General features: G+C 45.9%; 1 protein-coding gene across 2 annotated transcripts in view; it reads right to left on the reverse strand.

The window, feature by feature from the left end:
• The window catches only part of EEPD1 (endonuclease/exonuclease/phosphatase family domain containing 1), a 176,547-nt gene extending 171,464 nt beyond the window's left edge, over positions 1 to 5,083 (reverse strand). The window contains exon 1 of one of the 2 annotated variants that reach the window (XM_073630517.1): positions 3,860 to 5,083. In XM_073630517.1, the coding sequence (XP_073486618.1) occupies positions 3,860 to 4,818 (959 nt within the window). In that variant the 5' untranslated portion in view covers positions 4,819 to 5,083. The remainder of the gene's footprint in view (positions 1 to 3,859) is intronic. The other variant, XM_073630518.1, reaches the window with a different exon arrangement.
• Between the last annotated feature and the right edge of the window lie 7,425 nt (positions 5,084 to 12,508).

The raw sequence follows: 12,508 nt of genomic DNA on the forward strand, positions 1-12,508 counted from the left end.
GGGGGCTGGGAGTGTGCTGAACATAAAAGGATTTTTTTTACCTTAATGCAGAAAATACACAGACGCAGTTCCGTGCGCTTTTTTTCTGCACAAAATGCATGCACAGTGTTTTCCATGTATTGCAAAGGGCTCTAGTTCACACCGTGCAGAAACTGACCAGAAACTGACTGCACGGTGTGAACTAGAGCCATTGCAATACATGGAAAACACTGTGCATGCATTTTGTGCAGAATAAAAGGGCATGGAACTGCGTCTGGTGTGAAGTAGCACTTAGTGCAGGAAAAAAAAGCACACGGAACTGCGTCTGGTGTGAACTAGCACTTAGGTTAAAAAAAAAAAAAACTCCTGGATTTACAACTGCTCTTAACCTATCAAGATGCCTTTGGAACATGGGAGGAAAATCGCACAAGTAAAAAAAAATGCAAACTCAATGCAGAAAGTGTCCTGACTGGGATTCGAACTGCTGCAAGGCAGGAGAGCTAACCACTAAGCCATTGTGCCGCTTTATCTCCAAAATGATAGCACTATCTTTGTCACCAACTTCTGGTACTATCCAGGGTCAGCATTTACTTCCTGGATTAAGAAGCTGGCTTAGAGGTGGCACAACCACGTAAATATTGGTGCCTGTCGAAGTCCTTGGTTCAGTTTACAAATGCATGACACAGATCAGCCCCCCTGCTATAGCCTCCCACCTTGTAACCTGTTTCAAAATTACAATGTTGCAGTCTGATCACTGGGGAAGAGAAGAATAAGTAATGCTTCCTCTTGCCTGCAACTAATGACATCCTCTCAGCCCAAGCAAAGTCACTGGACTGGAGCCCAAGGACTGTGTTTTAGGCTTAATGTACAGGTGACACTTTACAACCTCTCCTGAACGATTTAACTAGACAGGTAGTAACCCGCCGTTTAAAAACGTCCGCTTTGCCATGTTTACATGGTGCGTTTAGCCGTGTTTGCGTTTAGAACAGTTTTTTTCTTAGGTTTTTTTTTTTTTTCCAAATAGTCAAAACTGAAAAACGTCTGTAAACGAAACGCGGCTAAACGTGAGTTACCGCGTTTACAAGCTGTTACAGTCGTTTGGCGTTTCAAATGCCTCTAAGCATCCGTCCTGAACGCATTTTTTTGCTTTCCAAAAATTCTTCTAAACTCAACTGCTGCTTAGTGACAGGTGAGCAGCCCTGGATACAAGCAGTCTGCAAATATTCACTCCTTGCAGTACTACGGATGAACAGCCACAGATTGTGTCAGCTCAGCATTGATTTGTACAAGCTTCCTGTCCACAGCTAATTGGAAAAAGCCTAACCATACTGGCTGCCACAAATACTCGCTGATTTGAGCGGAAAGGCCATGTGAATGAGCCCTTATGATGTAGGTGCTGCTCCCTGAAGCATTCTCTTTTGAGCCCAGGGCAGCTTGATGAGGTCCAGGGTGCACTGAAGACAGGGTAAAGAACGCTGGGCATCATTCAACCCAGAACAGGACTGGCGTTGGGTTGCAGTTGGGGATTTCTGCAGGGGACAGTACTGGCGTATCACAAGAGTGTTTGTTTTTTTTTTTTAATCAGGATTTGGGCTTTAGGCTGGGTTCACACTAGTGTGAATTGGATGTCGGTTTCACCGCATCCAATTCGCACAGCAGGAGATTGTGACCGGCTCTCTATGGAGCCGGTTCACATAGCTCAGTGGCTCTGGTGCGATTTGCACAGGTGCCCTGTGCGTTTTTTGGTCCAATTCAGCCAAAAATTCGGGCTGAAAATCAGACCTGAAACTGTGAACGAGGATGCACCGGACTCCTGCTGTGAGCCGCTGCGTGCTCATATGTGAACCCAGTCTTAAAGGTTAATTCCACCTTTTTTGAAAAAAAAAAAAAAAAAAAAAAAAAGAAGATTAATGCACCCATATTGCAAACAACAAACATGTCCCGATCAGTGAATTGCTAGTAGAATGCTCTGGCTACTGCAGACTATTCCTCCATCCACAAGTCAATACCTAGGTAAGGACCTACAGGTATGGGGCTGGAGAAAGTATCAATGGACTACAAGTGCAGTGATGTCATTGCACTTGTGCCCCATTGGAAACTACTGCTGTGGTGGCAGATGGGACTTGTACATTTACAGAGATTTGTGAATAAAAAAAAAAAAACTACAAGTGGCTGTGCGGGCAAAACCACATACAGGTGTACCAAAATCAAATTTGACAGGAGCAATCGGTGAGCAGAACCTTGCGATTCTGTAAGGGGTGGCTGTTTGGGGATAAGGACTGCAGATTCTGACCATGTTTCAAACTGGGTTTAAAATTGGGATATATAGCTTTTAAAGCTATACTCTTTTTGGGGACCACAAAAAGAACTTTTAGTTACCTGATCCTCCACTCCCATAGACTCCTCTGGGTTGTAAGACCAGACCCCACAGCCTCTCCTCCCCTGCGCTCCAATAGTGAGATGCTCTCTAATGTCATCAAGACCAATGCAGAACCCAGAGCCTACATTGGACATGCAGAGGCTGGAAGACAGTCCACTGCCACTGAGAGAGCGTAGGGGAGTAGAGAAGAGCACTTACTGCAGGGGGTCAGATATGTAAAAAGGTTTTTTCCGTCTCCTAGACCTAAACATGCATTTAATCCTTGCAATACGGGGCAACCCCACTGCAATGGGTGAATTTATGTTCACCCTGGAGATGGGCTTTAAGGCCTGATTCACAACTTTGCAGGTTGCAGTTTGCATATTGCGTTTTTCACGCCTTTGATCGATTGAAGTCTATGGAACCAAAAACAAAAAAATGCACAGATGTGAACTACATCCATAGGAAACCATGTTAAATGGACTGTAGTGTGTTTCTGCAAAACTGAAAATGCATTAAAAAATGCATAGGTGTGAACCAGGCCTAAATAACCTAGATTTTTGTTTACAAGTGAAAACATACCTTCAGGGCCAATGGTATAGGTGCAATGAAAAATCTGGACTGCCGCACTCTGGATTGGAATAATAAAGGTAAAATCTTCTTTATTGAAAAAATGACATGGTATAAAATGCGTACATTGCTCTGTTGAAGTGATACAGCATAACCGCTGACGCGTTTCACACTCCCATAGAGCGCTTACTCATAGCTGGTTTGTACAACAATGAAAGTCACTTATATACACATTGTACGTCTCACACATGACCCCATACTGATTGTATAACTCTAAACAGCTGATCGTTGGATTGTATGGCCTCTTAACATAGAGTTAATTGGGTGTGTGTTTTATGGTGGAGTGTTTATTGAAGACGTGAATGTGCAGACAAGATGTTTCTATAGACAATACAAAAAATATCCATAAATAAAAATACCTTCAGGGCCAGTTCACACTATAATCGCACAGAAACATGGTCTGCTTTCCTGTGCATTTCCCTGCAGTGCGATTTGGCAGCCTAATTATTTGAATAGGCTTCAAATTGGACCAGAATGCAGAAAAAGTAGTGCATGCACTACTGTTGAAAAACGCATCGCACCAATGGTACTGCGGTATCATGCATACGCACTGCATTTTTGATCTGTGTGTGGGGTGCCCTTAACAATCTATTGGCACCCACAACAGATTGAAAAGGGCAGTGTGTTTTGAACGTAGTGTGGGAAATGCGCACGGAAAACGCCTTTTCTGCACCGCATTCTGAATTGAACTGGCCCTAATACTACTTATTTCACAAATGATAATATTGCTCTGTAATGAAGTCACTGTGTGTGTGTGTATATATATATATATATATATATATATATATATATATATATATATATATATATATATATATATATAAACATTGTTGACGAAACACAAAAGCCTAAAAAAAAAACAAATAAGATGTTCATACAAAAAAAACTTACCAGTTCTCTAAAATGGTCATGCACACCACCTCCCTGACCCCAGGGTTGCTGGCTTTCTCCATGCTACAGTTGTGTAGGTTCCAGGTTGCCAACCTGAGCACGGGTTTGCCCTCCCTCACACCTCCAAAGACTTCTACAGAAGGACGGGTAGAGATGAGTTGAGTAGGTCCTCCAGGAGGAAAATCAAGGTCCTCACTCTGTAGGCTTAAAGAGGTTGGGCTTGGATGTGGTTTGGCCATGAAATGTAAGCCACCATTGGTATGGGTGGATGGTGGCCGAGATCTTTGTACATAGACCTGGTGCCTGACCTTGTCCAGGAAAGAAGAGCTAATGGAATCCACCTTGAGAAGGTCCTCGATGCTCTTCAAGGGGCCATGCTGAGTGCGGTAGAGGATGATGTCCTGCGCCATCTCCTCGGTTAGACCTCTAAGGTTCATCAGTTGAGTAGCACTGGCAGTGTTGATGTTGACCCTGGTGGCGGACAAATGTTGGCTATGGTACCCATGGTCCAAGTCCTTTCGTAAAGAGTTGGGTGAGTGTTGGGCTGAGCCACTTTTACTACTCACACAGATCTCAAACTTGACCTGTTCCAGTTTGGCAGCCCCCACCCCACTCACCAGAGCCAGGTCCTCCACCTTCTTGAAGCCCCCAATATATTCCCTATACTCCACTATGTTCTGGGCCACCTGTCTGGTCACCCCAGGCAGTGTCATCAGCTCCTCCTCGCTGGCAATGTTGATGTTCAGTCTCTCTTGGCTCACCAGGATGTTGCTGAAGTTACAGGCAGCACTAAACTTGCGGTTCTTCTGACACAGATCTGACGGGTCCCTAGGAATGGACCGATGACAGCCCAGATTACCCCCCATGGTGCACCAACTAGGACTGATCGATCGCAACGTATATGGTAGTCTAGACGCAGGGAGCACAATGGAGATCCAATCTGCTAGAGCAGTGTTCATGCAGGGCTGACATAATACAGGTACCCATGTGCAGACAACATGCTAAATGCTCAGATCACACAGATAATGGGTGTCCCCAGGAGATCATGGAGGTGGGAGAGCCTGATAAAGGCAGATCCAGTAGACAGGTGACATCCCCAGTCACATTTGCTGGCTTCTCCGCAGTTTGTCCCAGTCTGTTTTTCTCCACTGACTCTCACTGCTACAGGACTCCTAATACTGGACACTCCTACTAGAGCTAGAACCTCCTCACTGCTCACAGCAGCACCCTCAGCCACCCTCTAGATGTGCCAGTCCTCACTTCCCCTCCAATCACTGGCTCATCTGGGGATCTGCTCTGTCATGCCTGCATGGAGTTTGCATGTTCTAACTTCTCCCTCTACTGCCTGGCTCTCTTCTCACACTCCAAAAACATGCTTGAAGAATTATTAGGTCTTGTTAACCACTTGCCAATTCTGACACTTCTCACATACATGTAAAAATCAGCTTTCTTTTTTTTTTTTTTTTTTTGCTAGAAAATCACGTAGAACCCCCAAACATTATATACATTCACCGGCCACTTTATTAGGTGCACCTTGCTAGTACCGGGTTGGACTCACTTTTACTTTCAGAACGACCTTAATTCTCTGTGGCATCGATTCAGCAAGGTGCTGGAAACATTCCTCAGAGATTTTGGTCCATATTGACATGATAGTATCACGCAGTTGCTGCAGATTTGTCAGGTGCACATCCATGACTGGTGACTATGGAGGCTTGGAGTACAGTGAATGCATTGTCATGTTCAAGAAACCAGTGGTGAGATGATTTGAGCTTTGTGACATGGTGCATTATCCTGCTGGAAGTAGGCATCAGAAGATGGGTACACTGTAGTCATAAATGGACGTACATGGTCAGCAACAATACTCAGGTAGGCCATGGCGATTAAACAATGCTCAATTGGTACTAAAGGGCCCACACATATATCCCCCACACCATTACACCACCACCAGCCTGGACCGTTGATACAAGGCAGGATGGATCCATGCTTTTATGTTTACGCCAAATTCTGACCCTACCATCTGACTGTCACAGCTGAAATCGAGACTCATCAGACTAGGCAATGTGTTTCCAATCTTCTATTGTCGGTGTGGTCTTCTGCTGCTGTAGCCCATCCGCTTCAAAGTTCGATGTGTTGTGCTTTCAGAGATGGGATTCTGCATACCTTGGTTGTAACAAGTGTTTTTTTTTTTTTTTTTTGAGTTACTGTTGCCTTTCTATCATCTCAATCCAGTCTGCCCATTCTCCTCTGACCTCAACAAGGCATTTTCATCCACACAACTGCCGCTCACTGGATATTTTCTCTTTTTTCTGACAATTCTCTGTAAACCCTAGAGAAGTTGTGTGTTAAAATTCTAGGAGATCAGCAGTTTTTAAAATACTCAGAACAGCCCATCTGGCACTAACAACCTTGCCACGTTCAAAGGCACTGTTTCCCCATTCTGATGCTCAGTTTGAACTGCAGCAAGTTGTCTTCACCATGTCTACATGCCTAAATGCATTGAGTTGCTGCCATGTGATTAGCTGATTATCAATTTGTGTTACCAAGCAATTGAACAGGTGTACCTAATAAAGTGGCCGGTGAGTATATATTTTTTAGCAGAGGCCCTAGAGAATAAAATGGGGGGTTTGCAATTTTTCAAACACAATTTTTGGGGGAAAAAATACACTTTAAATCAGAGCTTCACCCAAAAGGGAAGCTCCGCTTGTTTGCGCCCCACCCCCTTTCCACTGCCACATATGGCACTTTTGGGAAGGGGCGCGAGCTACTTGGTTTTGACAGGTACCTGCTCCCGCTTCTGGCTCAGATCACCACAGCGAACTGAGCTGGAAGTTGCCCCCCTTCTTCCACCGCAGTCTTCTGGGACACATCACAGGTCCCAGAAGACCAAGGGACCATTCACAAGGCACAGCGTGATTCGCACATGCGCAGTAGGAAACATACTGTGAAGCCGCAAGGCTTCACTTCCTGTTTCCCTTACTAAAGATGCCAGTGCCTTCACCCAAAACTGATTGAAGAATCAACTTGGGTGAAGACATTGCAGGTAAGTATCCTTATACTAAAAGTCAGCCGGTACAGTATTTGTAGCTTCTGACTTTTAATTTTTTTCTGAAGAAGCCTAGTGCTCCTCTTTAATTAATTTTTTTGCACACAAACACAATATAATACCCTGTTTAAAAGATGATGCTACGCAAGTAAATAGATACCTAACATGTCATGCTTTAAAGTTGAATGGCACCAAACTACGGTACTTAAAATTCTCCATAGGCAACCCTTTAAACGCTTTTACAGGTTACCAGTTTAGAGATACACGGGAGGTCTGGTGCTAGAATTATTGCTCTCACTCTGACGTTTGCGACAATATCTCACAAGTGTGGTGCGATCACAGTTTACTATGCATGTGGGACTTATGTATGCGTTCGCATTTGCGCATAAGCACGAGCGAGGGCCATCGCATTTACAAAAAATTTTTATTTGTATTATTTATTTTATCCAAAACTTTTTTTTTTTGTATTAGCTCTATTGCTATTACAAAGGATGAACAACATACCTTGTGACAGCAAGGGCCATGACAGGTCCTCTTTATGGAGAGATCTGGGGTCTTTTAGACCCCAAACCTCTCCTCAGACCTCCAATGCAGCCGATCAGACACAGATTGGTCTGATTGGCTACTTTTCTGGCCGCTAACGACCAGGTAAACAAAGAGCCAAAACCAGAAGGGCCTTAATTCCTCGCCGCTTCCAGGTTTTCAGGGTCACAGAGAGAGAGGAACAATGTCAGTTCCTCTCTCTCTGTGTAGTGTCGCTGCTGGTCGCATAACTCCAGGGCTCGGCAAACAGACAGCAGAGCACGGGAAAGGCAGTGGTGGGGGCAGGGGGACCCCCTTCCACCACCCATGAAAGTGATCAAGTGGCTGTTCAGCTACTCAAATCACTTCTGCCTTAGAGGGAATCACCGGCTGCAAATTTTGATACAGGGATGATGGCTGTAGGTACAGGCATCATCCCGGTATAACCACTTCTCTGCTAGGCACTTGAGATAAGGTCACTGCATTACACATGGGGTACCTTTGCTTGGTGCTGTTTCCATCAATATCCTGGGACAAGGCTGAGGCAGCCGTGGGGAAATACTTGACCTTAAGGTGGGCTTCTACTTTTAGAGATGAACGTACATTGTGTACCCTTGCACTGTAACTGTTCTCCAGCTAACCTGTTCACAGGCTGGGGACCTCTGTGGCGCAAGTCTGCTTCTGTTGCTATGGGAAACAGACAGTTCATGGAGAGAGTGCTGGCAACAACTCTCTCCTGTACGAGGCTATCCCACTTGCCCAGGGCACTCGCTTTCAACAGGCTGCTTGGTAAATCTCCATTACTCTAGGTAACCACTTGTATCTGCACACTACATCAACTTTAGTATTGACGTCTTCAAACCCCACAGTACCTCAGGGACCTGAACTGTAGAAAGTGCAAAGACATCTCAGAGTCCAACATGTAAGAACAATATTTCTCCTACATCCCTAATCCTAACTCAAGCTATGTGCTGCTCCGGCATACCTGCAAAAGGTGGAGTCTATGTACGATCAAGGGATCCAAGTGGCATTTTCCAGTGTTGGTTTCTCCCAGGTGCGGTTCTCCAATGTTCTCCCTCACGGGGGTCTCTTACGGGCTCTTGGCCTCTGTGCGCAGAGCTCCCTTACATGCTCTGGGCTTTTGCACACAAGGCTCCCTTACAGGCTCTGGGCCTCTGTGCTCGAGGCTCCTTTACAGGCTCTTTGCTCTGGACCACTGTCCCTCTTTTATGTCACAGGATGAGTGGGTCACACGCACACCCAAAGATAACCTGCCAAAACCAAAGAACCAGGAAAGGCATTAACCCTTACCCTTCTGTTCAGGGGCAGCACCTAACTGGCAGAGTTTCAACCCGCTTACACACAGGCTGTGGAATTGATTGTTTCCTGGCTTTGTTGAGAAACTTCCAGAGCTTGGGGTGGGAAAATTCAAATGCCCAGCCTGAATATTTACTACCCTCTGCCCAATCCCTGGAGAGGTGTGCCCAGTAGGTGGGAAGAGAAGAGGTAAATAGGCTGAAGCCTGGACAGATGGGGGTCATCGGTGCTAGGCTGTCCTTCCTACAAGGATGGACTGCTGATGCTCCAGTGGGCTGCTAGCCCCTGGAGCCCTCCAGGACTGGCTGCTGGACTACTCCATGCTATAGACAGAGCCTGCAATAGGATCTCCCTCCCGGGTCTGTAAGTAGGGCTTGGACACTGTGCTGCAGTTATTCATGGTCCCCAACTGTGGATGCTTGGCTGTTCCAGCTAGCCCAAACTGTCTTGTGATAAGCTGCAAGAGTTCAAACTGTTCCAGTCTGCTGTTGTTTAGAACCTTTAACTGTCTTGCTTTTGTCATCTGCAAGTGATAGACTGCTTCAGACTACTACAATTGTGCTAAACGTCATTGTTCATGGTCTTCAGCTGTGAACCTAGTGACTGTGCTGTTGCTATAGGCCCCTTCCACTCTGACGAACCAATCGGGTCCGCCTGTCAGTTTTTCAGGCAGACCCGATCGAACCATCTATTTCTCTTTATGAAGTGATGGATGGCATCCGACCAGATCCTGTCTGCTAAAACAGACGACGGGGATCAGTTTCCCATCCATCCAGCAGATTGAATCGGATGACAGTTGGATAGAAATGGACAGCCCCATAGAAAATAGAGGTCTGTATCCGTGTCCACTCTGCATCAGAAGGGCGGACACAGACCTGGCATCAGCAGAGAGATCCCTTGCTGAGTGGGCAGACTCTGTCAGTGTGAAAGGGGCCATAGGGAGAAGTGTCCTCAGCTTTGTTCTCCTTGTGTTCAAGTTCTACAGCAATAAACCTCAAAAGACATCTCCTAGACTGTTTTGTGAGATGGCATGAGTGAACTGTTTGCTGTGTTCCTGGGTGACTCTGCACTGATTAGGAGAAAACCTGTGCTAAAATCCAGCGGCCCTTTCGGGGGTAGCACTACAGATGCATAATGCACTATTTTAATTTCATTTTTGCCAGCAGTTGGGTTTTAAATTAGCACTAGCTAAGCAAAAGTACAGGTAAACAGACCTGACCTTATACAGCCTGGCAAGAAGCCCGGGTTATTCACTCAGACTTATTATGATGGTAATACATAGGTATGCGCAGCCTTTTGCATTTGGGTGTGCAACCCAGAGCTCAACACACACATGCATGTTTGTGTATATACTATATAATATATATACAAGCAGGCCCCAAGTTACGAACGACGCCTACTTATGAACGGCCTCAAACGCCAGCCACTTGTGCTCCACGCTGGTCCTGGATACCTCCGGACACATCCCATACTGCAGTAATACATGTACTGCATGGCCAGAAGAGCCCCTGATAACATAACAAGCGCCCGGAACATCCAGCATCCATGCACAGGCGGACATTACACTTACAAATGTAGTGTTCCGACCGGAAGTTACACTTACAAATGCAGTGTTGTGACTTACGAACAACTTTGACTTACGAACAAACTTTCAGTCCCTATTGTGTTCGTAACTTCCTGTATATATACAGTATCTCACAAAAGTGAGTACACCCCTCACATTTTTGTAAATATTTTATTATATCTTTTCATGTGACAACACTGAAGAAATGACACTTTGCTACAATGTAAAGTAGTGAGTGTACAACTTGTATAACAGTGTAAATTTGCTGTCCCCTCAAAATAAGTGAGTACACTCCTAAGTGAAAATGTCCAAATTGGGCCCAATTAGCCATTTTCCCTCCCTGGTGTCATGTAACTCATTAGTGTTATAAGGTCCCAGGTGTGAATGGGTTAAATTTGGTGTTATCGCTCTCACTTCCTTTAAACTAGTCACTGGAAGTTCAACATGGCACCTCATGGTAAGGATAAGCTCAGGCAGGTTCGCAACCTGCACGTGCAGAGCCCAGCAGGATGTCGACACTGCACAGCGCTAATCACAATATCTCGATCTCTGCAGCCGCGGATCGGGAAAATGTCTCACTGCCTGGGATTAACGCTGTGCAGTGCCGATTTCCTGGTGGGCTCTGCACGTGTGGGTTGCGAACACGCCTGAGCTCATCCTTACCTCATGGCAAAGAACTCTCTGAGGATCTGAAAAAAAAAGAATTGTTGCTCTACATAAAGGTGACCTAGGCTATAAGAAGATTGCCAAGACCCTGAAACTGAGCTGCAGCACGGTGACCAAGACCATACAGCGGTTTAACAGGACAGGTTCCACTCAGAATTGGCCTCGCCATGGTCGATCAAAGAAGTTAAGTGCACATGCTCAGTGTCATATCCAGAGGTTGTCTTTGGGAAATAGACATATGAATGCTGCCAGCATTGCTGCAGAGGTTGAAGGGGTGGGGGGTCAGCCTGTCAGTGCTCAGACCATTCGCCACACGCTGCATCAAACTGGTCTGCATGGCTGTCATCCCAGAACCAAGCCTCTTCTAAAGATGATGCACAAGAAAGCCGCAAACAGTTTGCTGAAGACAAGCAGACTAAGGACATGGATTACTGGAACCCGGTCCTATGGTCTGATGAGACCAAGATAAACTTATTTGGTTCAGATGGTGTCAAGCATGTGTGGCAGCAACCAGGTGAGGAGTACAAAAACAAGTGTGTCTTGTCTACAGTCAAGCATGGTGGTGGGAGTGTCATGGTCTGGGGCTGCATGAGTGCTGCCGGCCCTGGGGAGCTACAGTTCATTGAGGGTACCATGAATGCCAACATGTATTGTGATATACTGAAGCAGAGCATGAGCCCCTCCCCTCGGAGACCGGGCCGCAGGGCAGTATTCCAACATGACGACCCCAAACACACCTCCAAGATGACCACTGCCTTGCTGAAAAAGCTGAGGGTAAAGGTGATGGACTGGACAAGCATGTATCCAGACCTAAACCCTATTGAGCACCTGTGGGGCATCCTCAAACGTAAGGTGGAGGAGCACAAGGTCTCTAACATCCACCAGCTCCGTGATGTCATGGAGGAGTGAAAGAGGACTCCTGTGGCAACCTGTGAAGCTCTGGTGAACTCCATGCCCAAGAGGGTTAAGGCAGTGCTGGAAAATGAGTTAGTTTGAGGGGACATGAAATTTACACTGTTATACAAGCTGTACACTCACTACTTTACATTGTAGCAAAGTGTCATTTCTTCAGTGTTGTCACATGAAAAATATTTACAAAAATGTAAGGGGTGTGCTCGCTTTTGTGAGATACTGTGTGTGTGTGTGTGTGCCTGGGGTGCAGTGCAGATGCTGACACCCCCACTGGATGATCTCCCTGCAAGTGAGAGAGGCTGATCCATTTACATTGTGCAGAGAGGTCCAAAAGCCAGCTGGGAAGAGGGGTGAACGTGAGATGTGGATGGGGATGCAGAGGTAAACAGCTATGGAAGAAGGTGGAACTCTGCACTCTGTGTGTAGCGCAACCCTGAACTCTGCACGTAGCGCACCCATGATCTCTGCATTCTGCACATAATGCACTCCTGGTATTTAATGTCCTTTAATGACCCTCCCACTGTTAGTGAAATATGACCACACCCAGTATTTGATGCTATTTGGAGGGTGTGTGTGGGAGGTCAAGGGGGTTTTGGGGGTCATGGTTGAGTTCCTGCACCTATTT

Source organism: Aquarana catesbeiana, linkage group LG05, assembly GCF_042186555.1.
Source record: "Aquarana catesbeiana isolate 2022-GZ linkage group LG05, ASM4218655v1, whole genome shotgun sequence".
In the NCBI taxonomy this organism is placed as follows: domain Eukaryota; kingdom Metazoa; phylum Chordata; class Amphibia; order Anura; family Ranidae; genus Aquarana; species Aquarana catesbeiana.